We start from the raw sequence: 22,611 nt of genomic DNA, 5'->3' as shown, positions 1-22,611 counted from the left end.
TTGGTAGTAGAGTGATTGCTTTGGGTATCAACTTAGCTAGTATTGAGGAAAATTGTTCAGAGGTGCCTCTCAGAAGTGGCTGGAACAAGTCTTCAGGAACTGAGGCATTGGGTACCGACATACCCAGTGCTGAGAGAAATGCGGTCCACAGACTTAGTGGATAAAAACTGCTCTCCTGTTACGGAGGCACCTGAAGAGGGCTTGTCAGGTTTTTGGCCTGTAGGAAGTTGAGTTCAAAACGTCATAAGTTTGGTAGCTCTTGTGTATTAGCTTATTAGGCATCAGAGAAGGTAATTTGTGCCTTGTTCCTCACTGGAGCAGCACTCCTTTCTGCCCATTAGTGATGTCAATGCCAGAATGGTGGCAGTTGACTGGAGCCTCTTAGATGAGGCCAAAGAGCTAGGGGTGGAATCTCGGCTCACAGGAAATCGAGAGGGACAGACTAGATGAATAGTTCTCAACCTTTTAGGGCTCAGGACCATCTTGATGGCCTGTCATGACCCACAGGAGTCCATTGGGGAGGGGGAGGACATGCAGGATGCTCAGAGTGAAGATTCCAGATGCTCTAGCCAGATATGGACAGGTGTGGAACACCATCTTCTCCCCCCCCACCCCGCACCAGCAGCTGGGGGAGGGGAAGTGAGCGGAGACATCCTCCAAAAATACACAGCCATGCCATGAGGCAGAAGGTACAGTGTGGAGGGAATCAGGGGCCTGGAGACAAGATGGGGAGATTAGGGAACCAGAGGATGTAGTGAGGAAGGAGATGGGGATTCAGGGAGAAGGCAGGGGAAAGAATTGGGGGCACAGGAGCCTGGGGGAGGGGTAGCAAACCAATAGATCCCAAAATATCACAACCCAGCCCCATGCCCCGGGGGGGGGGGGGGGGGGGGGGGGGGGGGGGAAAAAAAAAAAACCCCAAAAAACACCCCCCCCCCCCCCCGGGGGGGGGGGGGGGGGGGGGAGGGGGCGCAGAGGGTAAAGAGGATTTGAAATTCTGCGGGCAAAATGAGGACTCTGGGGGACAGAATGGCCTAGAGGTGCAGTGGGGAAACATCTGGGGACCAGGACTGATGGGGGAGTACCTGGCTGTGGGCTGGGGAATTGATGTCTGGGAGGGGGTTCCTTAGAGAACATGACACCAACTACATCCTCTTGGCTCCTGTCCTGCGGGGCAGGCTGGGCTCACCTCCCACTGAGGTTGCAATTCTCAGTGACGGTTGCATCTCAGTGGCTCACCGGACCAAATTTGAGAGAGTTGTTGCTGCAACGTGATGCATGGGGATACTGCGTGACTCACTCAAATGTTGCCCAGCTGGCCCCCCATTGTCATGGTGAAAGGGTAGCTGGGTCAAACTTGAGCAGCACTATGACTCAGTGCATCGCTGCAGCACCTACAATGGGGAGCTGAGCCCAGCCAGCATTGTGGCCCTTTGACGCATTCTGGCAACCCAATTTTGGGTCGCGATCCACAGGTTGAGAAACTCTGGACTAGATATGGAGATATACCTATCTAATAGAACTGAAAGGGACCCTGAAAGGTCATCGAGTTCAGCCCCCTGCCTCACTAGACGGACCAAGTACTGATTTTGCCCCAGATCCCTAAATGGCCTCAAGGATTGAACTCACAACTTTGGGTTTAGCAGGCCAATGCTCAAACCACTGAGCTATCCCTCCCCCGCCACTGGTCTAGTGCCCTCTATTAGAGTGTCCTCTCCAAGAAAGCTTGCATTGAGCTCTCATGGAGGAAGAGCTTCAGATGGTCTTCTCTAGCTTTCTGAGTGCACCTGGAGAATGAGCAACCACTTAGGAATATGTCCTTTTAGTCTGAGTAAACATCAGGAGTCGCCATCCTCAACAGGTATCACACCTTCACATGAAGAACGGGTCTTGAATTTCAAATTTAGCTTCTGCTATGGTGCTAGGCCCCTGTATAGTGGAGGAAGACTGTCTATTGTAACAAACTTAAGTGCAAATTATTTTGGGGGGCTTTTCTGCCAGTGGGCAGATACTAACGAACCCCAAACCAACTAATTAGATAACAGTAGCACAGTGTGCAGAGAAGAAGGTTGCCACTGCAGGGGTTCCATCCCACTGCCACAGATGTTAAGGAATGGATGGCGAGTTGGACCTGCTTCAACCTTTATGTCCTCAGGTGGCGCTGGGGTAGGGCAAGACGACATCTAGGGCACAGGTGCAGCCCAAATACACACCGCTGGCCACACGAAGAATGGAATCCATGTGAACAGTCACTGGAAGACTAGGGAGAATTAACTTCCTTAGAAGCTTACCTTCCTTACTTTGTAACCCTAAGGATGAAAATATTACTGCTGAGATTGCAAAGTTTAAAATTTATTCAGAGAAGTTATTGAGATTTACAGGAAGAAACTTCTGCTGGTTTCTGACAGATAGTACCGTTAAGGCAACCTGGAGAAAAAAATGCTCCACCAGCTTTATAGTGTGTAGTTCTAAAGCCTCAAGGGCTTAGTGTTCATTTTTATTACATTCCAGAGAACAGCTGTTTCTATTAGAAACAGGAAGCCTATGCAATTCTAAATAGAATAACTTCTTTAATGTTTCAGTCATTATGGAATTTTGAGTATGTCAGTGTATTCCATTCTGCCATAAATTTAGTAAGTACAATGTAGGTCCTGATAAGTTATTCCTGTGTACAAATTTGCCTAAATATACATATACATATCAATTACATACCATAGTTTGCATAAAAAGTTCAATACCAGGATAATTAAAGAAACTGCTATAACTTGTGCCCAATTTTAAGTTGCTCTTCTAGACTTCGTATCTTAAATTATTTTTGGAAGTGAAGTGCATGTTGTATCTATCTATCACCTTCCACAAAGGTGTAACACTGATGGAATACAAGGTATGGCAGCTTTTAAGATTTGATTACTCTAATATTTAGACATGAAAAAGCAGTGTTAAGAGGTTGTAAGTTAAGCAGCAGTTTAGAGTTACACTTTCAAATCAGAAGGTGTAGCTGAAAATTCTGTTACCTTGCACAGGATCTTTTGATGTTTTATGTTCTTTAGGATCATCAGGATATAGCTTTCCATTAAGTTTCTTAACAGCCATTTCATAGTCTTCATCTTAAAGATACAAAATTGAAGAGTCAGTGATTTCACACCACTTACCCTCTGGGAACCATCAATTCTAGTTACCCTATCCAGACTTGCAAGTCACTCAGGTTAGGGAATCATGAGCTGCGTATTCACGTTAGCTTCTAATTTTTAAGAAGTGTACGTATTTGCTGATGTAGTTAAATGTTGAAACCCTCCTTCAATATAGACAGTTCTGATTTTGGGGCAAATTCAGTCTATGTTTCATGATGCCCAAAATAATTTCATATCAAGTAGCTTCACAGCAGGATTAAGAGATGAACAAGGAAAAAATTACACATACACAGCTGTTAATTAGCAAAATTGGATAAGGAATCAGAAAGGAAATGGATATTTAAATGTGTTGATTTATAAATATGCTACAAAGTCTTTATGAAGTATTTATTTCTCAGGGCAAACTTTTGTTAAGTTAGACAATCACAGTCCTCAACAGCAACCAGATTCATAAATGAATTGAAACATTTAGCATCTTAACGTTCGGAATTTCAGAAAATTAGTTATTTTTAAAAAGCCATTTACTTTAAGAGGATGTTGGGGGACCCCTTCTGTTACTTTTCCATAACATTTTTTTAAAGTTTTGGGATACAAAAGGCATGTGTTCATAATTTCATGTTTTCCCAGAACTGCCTCCCAAATAGGGAGGTCAGAAGAAGAGCAGAACACATTTAATTTGTGGTTCCATTAGTCTATCCAGCCAACTGAAATTCAGCAAGATAGGGGCCATTCTTGGTGCTTCTGGTGTCAGACCCATGAGGTCCTGAGCATACTCCACTGAATCCCCTTTTATCGTTCCAAGAGCTAGATTAATTGTATGGCTGAGTTGAGCTACACTACAGTAATGTGACGATCTCATTACACAATCTCTGGCCACAAGAGATGGGAGCACTGTCTTCAGAACAGGGCAGTGTTTCTCAAACAGTGGTTCGCCGCTGCAAGCCAATGGGAGCTGCTGGAAGCGGCGCGGGCCGAGGGACGTACTGGCTGCCGCTTCCAGCGGCTCCCATTGGCCTGCAGCAGCGAACCGCGCCAGTGGGAGCAGTGATCAGCTGGACCTGCGGACGGGACAGGTAAACAAACCGGCCCGGCCTGCCAGGGGCTTTCCCTACACAAGCGGCGACCCCAGTGTGAGAAACACTGGAATAGGGATAATGCTTCCTCAGAGCACAAGAGACCTGCCCTGCCCCCACCCCCAAAAGGTAAATTTCTATTAGTCGGGCCCAAGTATACTACTGTTGCTCCACAGTTAACCCAGAGTGGATGAACAAATTTCCAGCCCCTTACCATCATCCTCTTCACTTAAGTAGCCAGGCTTATTCTTGTAGCAGAAGAATGTTGAAGGTAGTTTAAGAGAGTCAGCAAGAGCTCTTTGTCCAGGGGTAGGTGTTAGCTCATAAACAATGAGTACATCAGAGGGAAGTTCTACATCGGTTTCCTTTTTCCTCTCAACTGTTACAAAACCAAAAAGATTAACAGGATCAAAATGAAGACGCTTGAGAACAAATCTGAAAATAGCCTCTACAGCTAAAGTCATTCTGAAGACAAAGTTAGACAACATATGTAAGCTGCAAATATACATAGCCACAAGAAACTAAGCATTAAAATTATGACAGAACACTAAGAGAAAGGGATTTAGTATGAAGAAAGAAACGTGTCCTTCCAACATCAACACACACTAGTAAATACTTAAGTGTCACACCATGCTTTTCACTAGGCATAAAGCTAGGGTTGCCAACTTTCTAACAGCAGAAAACCAAACAACCTTGCCACGTCCGCTGCCCATTCTCCAAGGTCCCACCCCCCCTTCACTTCATCCCCCCTCCCTCCCTCGCTCTCCCCCCACCCTCACTCACTAGCTCATTTTCACTGGGCTGGTGAAGGAAGATGGGGTGCAGGAGGGGATGAGGGGTTAGGCTGGGGTGTAGGCTCTGGGGTGCGGCCAGGGATGAGGGGTTTGGGGTGCAGGAGGGGGCTCCGGGCCAGAGGTGTGGGAGGAGGTATAGGCTCTGGGCTGGGGGTATGGGCTCTAGGCCTGGATGAGGAGTTTGTAGTTCAGGATGGGGCTCCAGGCTGGGGCCGAAGGGTTTGGAGTACGTAAGGGCCTCCGGGCTGGGATGCGGGAGGGAGCACAAGCTCCAGCTGGGGGTGCAGGCTCTGGGCTGGGGGGTTCAGAGTGCAGGTGGAGGCTCCAGACTGGGGCAGAGGGTTGAGGTGTGGTAGGGGGTGCAGGCTCCAGGAGAGAGTTCAGTTGCGGAAGGGGGCTCAGGGCTGGGGTGCGGGCTCCGGGAGGGAGTTCGGGTGCGGGAGGGGGCTCGGGGCACTTACCTTGGGTGGCTCCCCAGAAGCTCCCTCTGACTCCTAGATGGAGGCGTGGCCAGGCCAATGGGAGCTGCGGGGACAGTGCGCAGAGCCCCCATGGCCACCCCTAGGCCTAGGAGCCGAACATGCCAGCAGCTTCCCAGGAGCCGCACAGAGCTGGGTAGGGAGCCTGCCTGCGTTACCAACTGGACTTAACAGCAGTGCTGACCAGAGCCACCAAGGTCCCTTTTCAAGTGGGTGTTCCAGTCGAAAACTGGACACCTGGCAAGCCTATATAAAGCATGCTTCAGTCTTCAGAGTCCTTACTTCTGTTTATTTTCATCACACAACTTAAGTTAGACCCAACTGCTGCATGCATTTTAATTTTTAAATTCAGAAAGTTATTTAAATAGTAAAGTGTAGGTACTTTTGGCATAATGAGTACTATGAATTAGAGCAGGGGTCGGCAATGTTTGGCACCCTGGCGAGCCGCGTGCCGAACGTTGCCGACCCCTGAATTAGAGCAATGGAGCATAATTTTATTACAATTTACTTTTAAAGATGCAATGTAGAGACTGAGAACTAAATTGAATGCCAAATTTTATCTACTATTCTCTTGCACTTTTGCAAGTGTAACTACCCAACTGATTTTTCTCTTGTGCCAGAAGCACATTAAAGTAACAATCCTGCAACCAGATTTGCATAGGTGGCCCACAGGCACATTCAGAGCCCCACCAGATTCCGTCCACACAGATCCAATTATATAATTGAGACCTAAATTTACTGACAAAAACTTGAACTTGTCTACAAGGAAGTGTTGCCAGATGAATTAAAAGTCTCTCCAAATGGGATTTAATTCCTGAAAAATCTCAAGCAGGAGCTCAATATTTTACATATTAGACTTTCTATATTTAAAAAAACTAGGCTTCTTGTTAGATACTCCATCAATAGATTTGATGGAGTAATAAGGCGGGCTATGCAACCAATATGTGCAAATTTCAAGTTAAAATTATTCTTACTCCCCTTCTCTGTTTGGAAGAACAGGATCATATTAAGCATACAACTTTAATAAGTACTGATTTTCAGCCCATTTTAATTAACTACTTTCTCCAGCTACGACTGCCACATCTACCTTCGTCCACCCCCATCTTTTCTGGGCATCCCTTTGATTTTACTTCTACCCCCTCCCCAACATTTGTACTACCAAACCTGCCCATTCTGCTTTTACTAAGAAAGCACTGGTTAAGAGAATGTGGCAGCTGACTGTTAGCTATTCATTGTTGCAACTTTTATTGCTTTAGGAATCAGAAAATCAGAAAATCTGCTACCATGCTACAACACAGACAAACTTGAATCAAGATTGTTGGCAGTGAATACTTTCCTTAAGAAAGGGTTTAAGCCCAGCTTGTGTGTACTTTTGCCTAGGTAAATAAAAATGGCTAAAACCCAGGCCTGAAGTAAGTAAGTGGGAGTTCTGATGTTGACTTGAGAGCCAGGATTTCATCTAACATCTTTAAAGAAGTTTAGAAGCTTCTTCCTGGTCCTTTAACTTTTAGAATTACGTTTTTCACCAATTCTTCTTTTCCTGCTTGTGTAGTTTAAGGTCTACTGTTCACAAAAGAAACTGGGTCACATTGGGAAATACATCTAAGTCTGTATAATGTGCCACACCCATGGCTTTTGGCCCCTTGATATGTATGTTGAAGCAACACCGAATTAGTAAGTAAAGCTCCACTAGTACATTGAAATAGAACAATGTCAAATTCATAGAAGTAAACAGATTGAGCTAGCCAAGCTTTATTGGACTTCCAAAAATCTATTTAAACCTTAAAACCAAAACCACAAAACATCAAGCAGTCAGCAAAAATCTCATTAAAAAACACTCCCTTGTTCTCAATCACAATTATACCCTTTCAGGCTTTTAGATGCTACAGAGATGATGACACCTCAATCCTGAACTGCAACAGTCATTGCTCATCACTGGGACTTGGGCATCTGAGGAATTATCCTGTTTGTCCAGATCTTACTCTACTTCCACTATACTATTAGCACTAGTTTAACACAGCTTCCGAAGAGCAGTGCAGATGAAATCTAAAGAGTAGCTGCTGCTAGACAGTTAAGTTTCCATGTGCTTTATGTGTTCTAAAAAAGGAGAACAGTTTGCATAGCACATCTTTTGAAGATTCCGCCCCCTCCCCCCCAAAAAGAGTAATTAGTTCAAGAATTAAACATCAAGGCTGGGTTTAAAGCCATAGCTGTTGAGATCCAAGTATCAAAAACATCCTACTTTTTAGTTCATGCTCCAACTACTCAAATAGAGCTACACCAAGTTTCATACTTGACATGAAAGTTTCCTCTGAGCAAGCTCACCTCAGGATGTTTCAGCACAAGTGCTCATCAGTCATATCTGGTTAAAACCATGGTTTGTTATAGGGTTATATTGAGATTAACTCTCAAAAGAGAGAATAGAGAATTTGGTACGTATAGCCTTAGAGGTGTGTCCTCAGGAACAAAGCTGAGGTAGAGTGGGAAAGTTCATGCTGCTACTGGCCATGCTGCACCCATTCAATAGCTAGCTATAGGATTTTAGTTCCAACGTTGCCAATCCAGCATCTTTCATGAGCACCAAGCTTCCAGTAAACCATCATTAAATCCAACATGCAGAAAACATACATTACTTCCATGCAATAAAGCAAGTAATGAAATAAGTTCAAGGTACACAGTAGTGTACTAAACAGAAAAGTCTGTTCAGATTAAGCAAGGTGGTGGCCAAAATCATCCAAGAATGAGTCTAATATTTGTTTGGCATCATTGCAGCATCCTAGTATTCCAATCCCCACTTCACAAAATGCATGGTTCAAAAGACAAGTTACAAAACGGGTACACCTCTACCCCGATATAACGCTGTCCTCGGGAGCCAAAAAATCTTACCGTGTTATAGGTGAAACCGCGTTATATCGAACTTGCTTTGATCCGCTGGAGTGCGCAGCCCCCTGGAACACTGCTTTACCACGTTATAACACGAATTCGGATATATCGGGTCGCGTTATATCAAGGTAGAGGTGTATTGCAGACGACTGACCTAAAATCTAGCCAGATTTGGTTGTTTTAGAAGAGTCAATTTGTCCTTGTTTCATGTTTTGCTATTAACATTCCAAAATCTGATTTTCCCATTAATTATATGAATAGACATGGCTGAGCTATTTATAACATTTCCAACATAGCTATAAAACAAATTAGAGAAATTTTATACGCCAATGTTTAATTAACTACCACAAAACCACAGTTAGATTCTGCAGACTGAGCAGATACAAGGAAAATAATTATGATTCATCAATAATGTTCATTCCATAACATTAGAAAAGAGGCATTACTCATCCAAAGCAGCTCTCCATTGCTGTCCTAGCATTTTGCTTTTCTTTTACTTACTGATGTCAAGACTAGTTAGAACTAAGTATCTGCTGGTGTGGACTGCTAGTGTTTGATAGCTGTGAACTGATTTTTGTTCAATGATACTAAAGATTTTGTAGACCTGAAGATTAATTAAATTTTCTTTATAAATACTTTGATATCATTAGGACATGTTACTGAAAGACTCAGAGGCTGGTTTCCAGATGGCTTATATTAACAAATATACCTGCTTTGCTCTAAGGGTGATCATTTTGGCAGGGGGGTTAGAACTACTATGTTCTGTTAATAGTTAAATTTTTCTAGAGGGTTGCCTTTTTCCGAGGCTGGAAGGAAAGAGCTAGACTTTCTAACTTGTTTCTAAAAAGAAATATCACCATCAGTAATCCTTGACTACATTTTTAATGGGTTGGATTTGAAAGGCAGATTTTAGACGTGTCCTCTATTAATCTTCCCCCCACCCCATGACATCAGTACATCCGAAGGCTCAGCTGTAGTCAAATGTGGATTCTGATATTTTGTATCATCAATTTTTAAAAAAGAATAAAATTCACACCATATTTCCAAGGTCTGTAATGCAGAAGATTGAACTAGATCTTGTAGAGTGGTATAGTCTCTACCTGTGGAAGTTAAGAACAGTTTGAAACTTCCAAAAATATATGGGTTCTTTGTGTTTTCCATGTAAAAATACACCTTAATGGAGCATCACAAAAGTAAATTTTGAGGTAGAAGCTTCATTTTAAGATCAGAGAATATTTTGTGCAACTTAATCCTGTGAATGTGAAATCAGAAAGTGTTTTCTATTTTAGTTTTTCCTCTTTTACAAACTAATATCAAGTTATGGGTACTCAACATTTTAAAATATCAACTGCACTATATATTCATCACTTTTTCCTCTATAACGGAAGAAGATTAAGATAAAGAACAAATTTAGCCTTAGCCGGGGGAAAGAATCAAGGATATTTACTTTATTTCACAAACAACAAATGAGACTAACTGAAGGTTTTAAATTTAGAATCTGATTAAATTTGGAAGTAGCAATTTGTTCTTTTAACAAATAAAGAGTTAGTATTGGTGGAAGCATGTAATATACCTTTTCAGATTATAATGATGGAAAACACTTTTTGGTTGCTATAGGAACTAATATTGTTAGAACAATGAGCAGTATTTGTTTTATGGAGAGAACATTTGACCAAGTTATTCTTAATCTAGGTAGAACTGCATGTATTTAGGTTATACCATGCGTTTGTTGTAAGATCTGGTTATATATATTTCGTACTGAGGACTGTTGCAGCACTCAAGTAATGGACATTCTGTGTATCTTTGTATTTTCTTTTTTTTTTTAAACTTGGACAATGTATACAGATTATCATAGTTATATTATTATTTTAAAGGAAAAAAAAAATAAAGGTTCCAAAAGTTCTCACCAACCTGGTTTATTCAGCAAGTAGTCAGCCACCCAACAAAAGTCTATTTTTAAAAGAAGTTAGGTGCAGAGCAACTCCTTATGCAGCCACACACTGGGTGAGTAGAGAGCACTGGCCCCCCAATCTGAGAATGTGACTTAATTATGAAAAGGGCAAGAAGTAAAAAATTAGGGGAGCAGTGAGTGAACTTTTGAACAATTCCAGTAGCAGACAGGTGGATTCAATTCAGACACTAGCTGGAAAAACTCAGGAGTTCAGGAGATCTGTTTCTGCCCTCCATTTCACAGATGCTTATTTTTAAGGATATACAGTTCTTACTGGTTAGACCAGAGGTGGGCAAACTACGGCCCGCGGGACCATCCTGCCCGGCCCTTGAGCTCCCGGCTGGGGAGGCTTGCCCCCAGTCCTTCCCCTGCTGACCCCCCCCCTCCCCCGCAGCCTCAGCGCAACGGGATGCCAGCGTGGGAGGGGGCTGCACTGCAGGGGCAGGGGAGGGCAGGAAGGGAGGCTCACCTGCAGGCTCAGGGAAGCTGGTGGGTGGATGGCGTGAGCAAGGCCAGAGGACTCAGGAGGAGCACTGGGCGGCTGCACAGCCAGCCGGTGAGAAGCGGTGGTTTGAAGGGGAATCCGCCGCTTCTCTCTGGCTGCGCGGCTGCCCCTGCGTCATCCACCCATGTTCGCAGGGCCGCATTCTGAAAGGGGCTGGGGGGGAGAGGGGGGTTGGATAGGCAGTGTGGTTCCAGGGGGGCTGTCAGGGGGCAAGGGTGTGGATAGGGGTCACGGCAGTCAGGGAGCGGGGGGAGGGTGGGCTGGATGGGGTGGGGGTCCCAGGAGGGGGCGGTCAGGGGACAAGGAGCAGGGAGGGTTGGATGGGTCAGGGGTTCCGAGGGGGGCCGGAAGTGGGATGGGGCAGTTAGGGTTTGGGGAGGCACAGCCTTCCCTACCCGGCCCTCTATACAGTTTTGGAACCCCGATGTGGCCTTCAGGCCAAAAAGTTTGCCCACCCCTGGGTTAGACACTGGGAATGGAACTGAGCCAGTTTGAAACCCTCTTCATAAGGAATTCCAACATCCTGAGCATACTCTGTGAAATTTCTCATACCTCTCCTCATCTTCCTAGGGAAGATTATAGCAAGCAGATCTGGAGTCCCTATGGTAAATCTGAAGCAGTACAAAAACCAAAAGTCTACAAAGTTGAGCACGCCAAGACCACCAGTTGTGTGAATTAAAAAAAACCTAAACTAACAGAGGGCAGGGAGACATTCTTTTGCTATGAGAGGTACAAAGTACTAATTCTAACTACTGCTCTTCAGCATGCATATTAAATTTGTTTAAATTTTCATACCATTATATAGCCAACTGCTTTGCCACAACTGGGCAATTGTCAGTACCAGCTAAAGAGTGATTTCATCACACATTCAGTGCAGTGTGTAAATACCTTTACTATCAGGTTGGAAGGAAGGTGTGCTGGTCCAAAAGGCCATTGGATTAGATTTAAAAAGACTAAAATTAAATCCTAGAAAATAAATTGTGGGTTTAAGTGTTTATTTGGACTTTTAGAGGGGCATAAACATATCTATGTTCTTAGGTGTATGTCTCCAATATCTAGAGATCACAATCAGCTAATAAATATTTGCATTGCCTGCTGTACCTGTTTATCAATCTATCCAATACATGTAAACAAGCACCAGCTATCAAGTTTCTGCAATACCATACCATGCCACCCTTACTTCTGCGCTGCTGCTGGAGGCAGATCTGCCTTCAGAGCTGGGTTCCTGACTAGCAGCCACTGCTCTCCAGTTGCCCAGCTCTGAAGGCAGCACCACCACCAGCAGTAGCGCAGAAGAGTAGCAGTACTGCAAAACCCGCCCCCCCCCCCCCCCCCCCCCCCCCCCGACAACCTTGCAACTACCCCACAACTCCTGTTTGGGTCAGGATCCCTAAAATTAGAACACTGTGAAATTTCAGATTTAAATAGCTGAAATCATGAATTATGCTGACATATCACAGTAGTTCAGACATCCCTTGCCCCCTCACCATGCACAAAGAGAACAACTGTAAGCAAAGGACAAAACCATAAGATTTTAAGCTAAAGAGGTATTTGCAAGAAACATGAAGTTTGCATTCAACTACTGAAGAGAACAGTTTACTCTTATTACTGGGACACAATATACAGTATTTTCATTGAATTGCAACAAAAAGCCACTAACTGCCTTCCATGACAAATTTTTCAATAATCTTCTCAAAGTAAAATTTATACTTAGTATAAATAGTTGCCAATTCAGGCAATGCTTACCTTTTTCTAGTGTTTTAAATGTGTAATTTGAGGATCCTGCTGCTGATGTAACCAAGTAATTTTCTCCCTTGCTGTCTGTAGGCTTCTGATTGGCAGTGTAGCTTTCCTGAGGCTCAGTTACTGTAAGCTCTAGTTCTCTCTGCATTATGTTTTGAGACACTGAACTATCCTCTTCACTTCTGCTTTTTGAAGGAGAGTTAAAGCTGAAACCGAATAGAGATCCTGTAGCTGAAGTATTTCCAAATGTGAATGGCTTTGACTTTTCACTACTGAAAATGCTCTTGACCGATTCTGAACCAAATACAAACTTCGGAGGAGAAACCACTGTTTTTGTTGGCGTTTCAGAAGTGCTCGACACCTCTGAAACTTCTACAGTCACATCAGAGGTATCGCCATCCTGGTTCAGATCAGTTCTCTCCCTGGTAGTTTCCTCCAGTACAGCTACAGCAATTCTGCCACATGGAGACTCTCTTGGTGTACTGGCACGTGAAGAAAGAGGTGTAATCAAGGTGTCTTTTTCTTGGGCATGCTTTGCTTCATCAAAAATTTGCTTAAATGACTCTGCAACATCTTGTAGTTTAAATCGCACAGCTAAGAGCTCTACTTTTCTTTCCCCATCCGCAAAGTCACATGCAGTCCATACCCAGGCTCTTTCAGTTCCTTTCATCTGTTGCATGTTCATGTCTGGTGTTATTCTATGATTGGCACAGAGTTTTAATACCTGGTCTCTTCTCATTACGATACGAACTTGTTTATTGTCATAATTCTGCAAGATCTTTATATCCCCAATGCCCCTTTCTTTCCATTGATTGGCATCTTTATCATATCTGTAGAGTTTAGCTCTATGACTGAAGACAACTTGCTCATTTTCTTCACCACTTGCCACTTCTACAAGGTCAGGTAAAGGTACCACAGGTTCAAAGTACTGTCCATCTCTTTCTTCTTCTTGAGTAAGATCAGACTCTTCATCTGTTCCCACAGACAACCTGCTCTGATTCTGTTTGGCAGGAGATTTTGATGGGCTCAAGGCAGATTTGAAACTAAAATTAAATCCTGTTGTAGACTCCCCAAATCTAAATAGGTTTTTTCTCACAGGGCTACTTGCCAGAGGTGAGGCATACACAGAGCTACTTACACTATCATCCAAGGCTTCTTCACGTAAATCATAGTTATCCCACTCCAGAGTAGGCCCAGTGCTTTCAGCATGTGGCTTTATAATTAAATCAGAGGTACTACTGGGTGAAGCTGAGTTTTTATTCTCTTCTTCTGTCAATTTAGTTTTATCATCTGTCAAGAAGGTTTTGAGATCTTTCAACCCACTTTTCATTTCTTCTGCTTTCTGTATGAGTTGAGCTGTTCTACCAGTATCCACAAGTTTATGTGGGGTCTGCAGTGGTATATCCAACAGCAGCCTCTGACATTCTTCAAACTTCTGTTTGAATTCCTCAGCCTGCTCCGTCGTCTTGAATTTAGCTGCCAGCTGCTCCAATTTTGCATCTCCATCAGAAAAGTCACTGGCTAACCACATCCATGCTTTGTCTGAACCAGACAGAGATTTCAAGTTCATGGTAGTTGTTATCCAATGGTTTGCACATACTTTCAGTACCTGTTCACGTCGCATTAACATTCTTAGTTTCCCATTAACTTCATTTTTAAGAATTTTCAAGTTGCCAACACCACGTTCTTTCCACTGGCTTGTTTCTGGATCAAACCTAAATAGTTTTATTCTTTGTGAATAGAGTACTGTCTCATCCTCTTCCCCTGTCACTAGTTCCACTTTTTCAGGCATCTGGACTACAGGTTCAAAATGGATATCATCATTGTCCTCTGTCTTATATGCATCATCCTCCTTCTCAAGATCATCAGAAGTATTAGCCTTGTGAGCCACTTTAGAACTCTGTGAGGAAAATAACTTTTCGCCTGCACCTGAAAAACCCTTGAAGTTTGGATCTTTTTTACCAAACTGAAATTCTTCTTCAGAAGTAGTTTTTGCAAGGTCAGCAAAAGTGAAAGTGCTGCTATTCTGGCCAAAAACTAAATCACTGTTCTGTTTGTTAGAGACGTTATGAAACTGGATACCAGTTACACCCTTTGAGGAATTCTCCTTTTTCTCTTTTTCATCACCACTGTTTAAGAAGCCACTGGTACTTTCTTTGGGTGGCTCATCCTTTTTTGTGATATTTTTACTAGGCTCCTGTATGCCAAATTTAAATCCACCTGCAGGAACAGGCATTGAAAAGCTAAATCCTTCTTTTGCAGATTTAACTTCAGTATCTGAAGGAATCTGAAAGGTGAAGGAAGAAGGTGCTTTTCCTTGTTCTGTATGGCCAAATTTAAAACCTTTTTCAGAAAAGTCACACTTAAAACCTGTTCCCAGTTGTCCTACAGCCGGTTCAGATACATTTGGCCTTAAAAGCAAATTAAGAGTTGATGGGGCGTCAACAACAGGCTTATTACATGGATTTGGTGCTTGACAAGCTGCACAGGTTACTGAAGAGCCTTCATTTCGTACCAAGCAAACATTGCAATCCCATTGCCCTTCCTTTCTAGTGAAAAGTCCCTCAAATCCACTTTTCTGGGGTTTACTTGGATCAGTGGCAGAACCAAATCTGGGAGCAGGAGATGCCTGAATAGTAGATGTAGACATATTAGGCTGACTTGGTGACTTGGGATTCTGACAAGCAACACAATTTACAGCTCTTGCTTCATTTCTGACTAGGCACACACTGCAATCCCACTGACCTTCTTTTTTAGAGAATGCAGCTCCAAAATCATTTTGTGTAGCCTTCAGGATGTCTCCTTGGCCAATTTTAAATGTAGCCTGCTGATCAAATACTGGCACGTTAGTTCTATTTGGATTCTGGCAGGCAGCACATTTAGACGCAGTGGGCTCATTTCGTACTAAGCAAACATTGCAATCCCACTGCCCTTCCTTTCTAGTGAAGAGTCCCTCAAATCCACTTTTCTGGGGTTTACTTGCATCAGTGGTAGAACCAACTCCAGGAGTAGGAGACGCGTGACTAGTAGATTCAGACACATCAGGCTGACTTGGTGAATTGGGATTCTGACAAGCAACACAATTTACAGCTCTTGCTTCATTTCTGACTAGGCACACACTGCAATCCCACTGACCTTCTTTTTTAGAGAACGCAGCTCCAAAATCGTTTTGTGTAGCCTTCGGAACATCTCCTTGGCCAATTTTAAATGAAGCTTGCTGACCAAATACTGGCATGTTAGTTCTATTTGGATTCTGGCAGGCAACACATTTAGATGCAGTGGGCTCGTTTCTTACTAAGCATACATTGCAATCCCAGTGACCTCCTTTTTTAGCAAAAAATGATCCAAATTTCTCCTGTGTGTCATCAGTGTTGGGTTTGAAAGCTGCAAAAGTTTCAGGTAATGGTACAGCATGCATTTCCTTGTTTCTTGGATTCGGACTCTGGCATGCTGAGCAGTTCTTATCAGTAGCTTCATTTCGAACCAGACACACATTACAAGCCCACTGATCTTTCTTCAACATAAACTGTTCCCCAAATCCACTAGTAGTACAGGTGGATGGGATTTCCCTACCAAAGGAAAAGGATATTGGTGTAGATGCAGCTGACGTAACTGTAAAATTGCTTTTGCCATCAGGTCCCTTTACAGAACTGCTTGTATTTTGGATGGGAGCCTGGCAAGCACTACAATGGGAAGCAGTTAAACTGTTTTTCACTAAGCAGACATTACACTGCCACATCTCCTCTTTCTTAAACTGAAATCCAAAATTCAGGGTTCCAGGAGTAGTTTTGCAAGGCTCCTTGCTACCCTGATTTGCTATTTCTCTTGTAGTCCCAACACTCTGCATGGCTGATGTACCAACATTTGATCCTGAGGTTCTCAAAATATTCTGCACCTCTTCAAACTTATGCTTGAAAAGCATTGCTTCCTCTAGTGTTTTGAATCTAATGGCAAGCTGCTCAGGTTTTGGAAACTCATCTGCATAATCTAAAGCATGCCATACAAATGACTTTTCTGAACCTGCATTTAGTTGCAGTTTCATATCTGTATTTATATAGTGATTTGCACAGATTTTCAAAATCTGCTCCCGCCTCATAAGGAGCCGAATCTTCCCAGATATTTTATGCCTCAATATTTTCACATTCCCAATGCCCCTTTCTTTCCATTCTTTAGATTCTGTGTCAAAACGGAACAGCTTTGCTCTGTTGCAAAAGAATTCCTCTTCATCTTCCTCGCCTGTCTTTACTTCAACCTTGTCAGGGAGTGGCACTACAGGCTCAAAGTGTGGACCATCGTCATCATCATCGGCACCATGGATGCTTCCTCCATCAGTTTCATGACTTCTATTGGCCAGATCTGAACTTGGGGTTCCAAACACTGGTTTTCCAGGATCTTGGAAATTGAACATGTCACCCTTGCCAAAACCTGAGGTTTTAGGTTGGTTTTGTCCCATGTTTTCTGTAAATGAAATGCCTGAAATATTTTTGTTACCAAAATTGAAAGCATTTCTCTGGCCAGTTGTATGATCATGAACTGTTTTTTGCCCCATGTATCGATCATCTTGCAAAGGTTTATCTGATGTCAGAAGACCCAAGAGGCTTTCACTGCTATTAAAAGCTGCACTGGGGGGCTGGGCTACAATCTGAGGTGATGAAAATGTAAAGTCTCCATCATTAGATTTGAAATTAGAGTTAAATTTAAAAGTGGTTGGTTGAGTTGATTGCGCAGGCGTTGTGAAAGAGGATTTTGTTCCTTCTGCTGGTACAGGCTGCCCAAAGGTAGATTTCCCAAATTCTATCACCTTTGATTCTGCAGACTTTGGAATCAGAGGACCAATTGAAGGTTTTGTGAAATAGCCTGGCTCAGGCAATGGTGGATTTGTGCTTGCTTGTGGAACACTGTAATTGTAATACTCATCACCAGCACGTGGAGACAGAATTCCAGTAGCAGGAGAATCAAAACGCAAAGGAGCACCATACATTTCTTGGGAAAATATGCAGGCAGAGGTGTTCTGCAGTGGTGGTGTATGCATTGGCTGTTGATAAGCATATATATGTTGCTGAGGTGTAAGCCTGTTCATACCATAGACAGGAGCCTAAAAACAGAAAGATTATTATTTTCTATTTGTACTATGATAATGCCTGTACAAACATAAGACAATCCCTGCCCTGAAAAGTTTGTTGATGTTTTCATTTTTATATCTTAAAGATGTATAGACCTTAATATTAAGTGAAGCAGAACAGCTACAAAGATTTCCTTTTTATAGAAACACCTAGCTGCTTGAGAAGATACTGCTTGTTTCTTCTCTATTCCTTCCTACTACTCCCAAAACTTCTTCCCATCCTACAGAGAAACCGATCTTAGATTTGTCAAAGCTTTTCTCAATAGAAGATAACTTATAGTGAGCATGTATACTTCAAATATGAATGTAAGAGGTTGCTCTTGATGGTTCTCTCCCCTCCCGCACCATCAGAATCTGAGACAACTCACTCAGTATGTCATCCACATTTGGGCATTGAGCATAATCCACATAAGTGTGAATATCACACAAAGTTATCCCTAAAAGTCTTCATTGGAAGATTCAGTTTCACATATAGAAGCTGAAAATTGTTAAAGACTATAGTTCAAAGCAGTAAATTAACAGATCTCTCCTCACCTTTGTTGGCGTTACATTGGTTGCAGCTGTTCTGAGAAGATACTGAGAGTTATATGCAGGCGATTGACTGTAGTAAACTGATGGGCCAGTGGTAGCAACTAAAAGAGAACATAAAAAAGAGTGTAATTCTATTTTGCCATTACCCAAAAGAGAACCATCTTCAAAAGGTAATGCTTTTCAACAGAAAGGTATTTTTAAACTCATTTGCACTGTTTAAACCTTAAATGCCTAATTTATAGCAATTTTAAAAGCTGACCAAGGTCTTCTGAAAACAAGATACAGTAACTTATTAAACTCTCAACACCAGTTTACCTGTTAGTGGAGCTCCATGAAAGTTCTGTGTTCCCTGATAGCCATCTGACATTGTATCTGTGCCATAGCCTTCAGCAGGCCACCGATGAGATGACAAGTTGGAGTTGGAATTATTGAGTTTCATTTCATGCATCTCATTCTATCAGGAGAGAGTATTTATATAGTGTTACATTAAAATTAAAGACAGGTATTGTTGCATATTAAAGCAGATGTTTACTTTGTGGTAAGTACTATCTATGCAAAGCCTTAAAAATTCTCAGTTTTACTTTGGTATTTAACAAACTCTGATTTTTATCCAGATACCCTTGACACCCAAGCCTCAGTTTTGAAGGAAGAGATTACTATAGCTGGTTTTGTTTATCATATACAGCAATTTATACTGAAGAGGTCTCTTTGTATGAATTAATATAGTCTACTACCGAGTCAGTACACAAAACCAATTATGTAAGATTAAAAAAAAAAAAAGTACTAGCAAAAAATGAACTGAACACATCTGAAGTGCCATATTCAACATTATATAAATATCTAGAGATGGCAATAAAAAGACAACGAGACAATCTGAAAGATTGTGTCCTATTTTAACAAAGGCCCTTTAAAAGGGAGAAACAATTGCTTGTCTGGCAAGTGTAATTTTACAAGGCTAACATAGGAAATAGGGAATGAATAAGAATTTTCTATCAGGTCAGCAGCAGTGCGATTGTTAGGAAAATTATTAAAATATGGAGAAAGGTCAGTGATAATTTAATCACCATTAACTATATTTCAAACAACAAAAATTAATTTCTTGTTTTTACTTTTGCACTTTCATAACTTTACTGCTTATGTGCAAGATAAAATAAACTGGTAAAAGAACCAATCTGGCACAGAATAGGCTGAACAAATTAAACCCATTTTTAGATGTCAGTACTAGCTACCCCATTCAACGTTAAGTACATTTGAAACTAATACCTTACATAGTGCTTCTGTCCTGCCTCTATAACCATCCAACAAAAGCCATCTTTCTCTTATCATTTTTGGCTTGAGTGGTGCGAGAAGAAAAGTCTTGTTTTAGAAATACAAGAGTCTTCTCTTAAGTCAACAGAATTCACATGCTCAGTGTATGGTCCCACAGAAGGATGCCTTTATCTGCTTATGCACTAATTTCATAGATTCTGAAATTAAATGTCTATACAGTGACAATTGTCCCCATACTCTTCAAATTATACGGAGATTTAACCACTTTAATTCCATTGATATCACTGGAAATCTCATCACACACTGGAAGTTTAACTTAAATTTTTAACAGCCTGAGCTTTGTAATCTAATGTTAACTTCAGTACCAAATCCAATGTTAGAAGTACTCTTCACTACATATTTGTTGATACAATAACTCAATTAGGATATATTTACCTTAATGGCTTCTACTTGCTGACAGATCATCTGAAGTAAAGATTTCTGATCCTCTGCCCAACGAGGGGGAGTTTTGGGAGAGAACTGAAAGAACAATGATTGACTCTTATCACATTAATTAAAAACAATACATTCCAGAAGAATTGTGTGTGTTATTTGATATACCTTGTAGCTTTTACTTGGTGATAAAGAAAATTTTGTTGGTGATGGAGTGGAGTGTTTAAATTCTGAATCTACAGTTCGGGATAGGCCATTCTTGAAGACAGGACTTCCTTCTTCGCCATAATCCCCAAGTTCTTGAATTACTGTATCCAGCATCTCCTTAACAGTTTCTATTGACACTGGTAACTGGGAGAGAATTGCAGTGCACAAAGAGGTTTAGGGATATACTATCATTTTGAGTTCAAGTGCAACTGGAGTAATAAAGCACTATTAGCAAAACAGAATTTCATGTAAAAATACCACGTATCAAGATGACTATTTCTCTATCTGAACAAATAGATTCCAAATATTTTTACTAACGCAAAACCTGAACGTCCTACCTTTTAATATGCTAATCTTTCTTGTCAGTTTCCCACAACTTTTGCCATTGTCAACTACTATTGTTTACATGACATATGACTTATTGTCTCTTCCAAAACTCAATGCCCACTCTGGATGTATGTCATTACTATATATAGGACAAAAATATTAAATGATATAATTCTGCATGAACTTGTGTAGAAAGACTCATCTAACCAGAAGTAGTATATAAATGTGGCTTTTCCTGATTCATCAGCCCCACCTGAGTATTTGTAAGCAATGACTGATTAGGATTAAGTCAAAGATATAGAGTTAAATGCAGTCAAATATTTAATCTCCACTCTAACCTTGGCCTAATGTTTGTCCAAAAATAAAAGTTTTTTATTTTAGTTCAATTTCAGAATCTTAACTACAGTATTGATTCACAATTTTTTTAAATAAAGCTTTTTAAAAAGTGTGCATAACAAAATATTTCCAAAATAGAAAAGAACTGTTGCCACCTGCATTTTAGGAACAAACTACACAGAGTCCTTTTGAATGCATAGTTCATTCTTAAATACTGAATTTGGTTTGTAAAGAAAAACACTTCACCGAAGAAAATGTTAATGCCCTATCAAATTTTGAAAGGATAATTTAAAACATGAGATTTCCTGCTGGCGCAAAGGATTCCATCAGTAATGAACGATAAAGCAAACCAAATTACATACCTTCTCAATTACTGAAGTGTCTGTAAAACTTTCATCAATGATCTTTAATAGATAGTCTTTGCTCTTCTGCAAGTGACTTTTGCACTCTTCTTGTTCTTGTGGTGAGAGTGCATCAGTCTCAATTTCTTCAGCCTTTCTCTGGAAAATCTATCCAACAAAGTAGTGATTTTTACCATACAGTATTAAGAATATAAAAATTAAAATAAAAGAGTTACACCTACTAGTGCAAGATTCCAATAAGAAACAACGTTTTTAATAGCTTCAAGTGCTAGCAAAGCATCCTCGGTTTTTCCATCAACTGCATCCAACATAGCAAATGCTATATATGCCTCCTCTTCGTATTCTGCAACCTGAGAAACCTACAAAGAGAAGTTCTGTCAAAAACTAAAAGTAAAGCTTACATCCTCTAGGCAACTGCTTGATACAAAGTACATTTAACCTCACGCTCTTGGAAGTGCTTTAAAAAAGCATTCCTACTGGAAGTTTATTTCCCCTTACTTAAAAAAAAACAAAAAACAAAAAAAACAACAGATACCAATGTTTCCTTTTTGTATTTTTGAGAGCAGTTTCATAGTCACAATAATATTTCTAAAACATTTATTGCTGCACAGGGAATATAAAAAAAAAAACAAAAAAAAAACCCCACCACAACCCACACACGTTTGAGTCACATGAAATTAGCTGGAAAAAAGTTAAGAATGGAAATCCAATTGAATTGTCCCCACTGTGTAACATTTTGAAAAGATGTTATCAACTTTAAAAATATCTAAACACTTAAGCTTTCCATTGGACTATTACCATTTAAGATTACTGAAACTGAAAGAAAACTTGTTTGACTTGTTTACTTTGTGCAGCTGACAGCAATTTGAGTCTACTCAATTTCAGTTTCTATATGAATCTGGGGATAAAAGTTATAAGGGGAGCTGGTAGCACTACCAATAACTAAGGGGAATGTCAGGCAACCATAAGACCCTGTTTTCAGTTGCTTATAAATTTTGCCAAACTAACTGTTGAGGCTGAAATTTTACATGCTCGTGTCTAACTCCGGTGAAATTTTTTGGAAAATTTCAACACAAATGTTCCAGCCATTTCCAAGAACAAGGTTAGGAAACGTACATTGTTTTTCCCATGATAAAAAATTCCTTACAGCTTTTTAATCCAACACTTCTACTGCCTCCATGCTTTTGGAGCAGAAACTTGAAATTTGGCAGACTGTTGGCCTGTGTGTCAGAGATGTGCTTTTTTAAGATACCGGTGAAAAACAGCCCAAATTTGGCCAAATTACAAGCCATTAAGAACAGTAGTTTGCATGTGCTCAATGGAGACTTGCTGCGACTTTGCTGCCAAAGTTCTTGACAATTCCACCTGTTCTGAACAAGCTGAGGTTCAGTGCCACAGGAGCTAAGCAGAATTTACCTTGCAGTTTGCCTTTTTAAAAGCTAGGAAATTACATACACAACCCTACA

General features: G+C 41.3%; 1 protein-coding gene across 2 annotated transcripts in view; it reads right to left on the bottom strand.

Moving 5' to 3' along the window:
• Positions 1–22,611, bottom strand: part of LOC117870750 (E3 SUMO-protein ligase RanBP2-like) — a 68,722-nt gene that overhangs the window by 14,773 nt on the left and 31,338 nt on the right. For both annotated transcript variants that reach the window (XM_034758076.1, XM_034758077.1), the window contains exons 14-22: positions 21,367–21,504; positions 21,146–21,292; positions 20,082–20,264; positions 19,917–20,000; positions 18,528–18,666; positions 18,216–18,313; positions 12,563–17,654; positions 4,419–4,583; positions 3,015–3,107 (exon numbers count right to left, since the gene is read on the bottom strand). In XM_034758076.1, the coding sequence (XP_034613967.1) occupies positions 3,015–3,107; positions 4,419–4,583; positions 12,563–17,654; positions 18,216–18,313; positions 18,528–18,666; positions 19,917–20,000; positions 20,082–20,264; positions 21,146–21,292; positions 21,367–21,504 (6,139 nt within the window). The remainder of the gene's footprint in view (positions 1–3,014; positions 3,108–4,418; positions 4,584–12,562; positions 17,655–18,215; positions 18,314–18,527; positions 18,667–19,916; positions 20,001–20,081; positions 20,265–21,145; positions 21,293–21,366; positions 21,505–22,611) is intronic.

This window comes from Trachemys scripta, chromosome 1 (genome assembly GCF_013100865.1).
Source record: "Trachemys scripta elegans isolate TJP31775 chromosome 1, CAS_Tse_1.0, whole genome shotgun sequence".
Lineage (NCBI taxonomy): Eukaryota > Metazoa > Chordata > Testudines > Emydidae > Trachemys > Trachemys scripta.
This window is presented reverse-complemented; position numbering and strand designations above follow the sequence as displayed.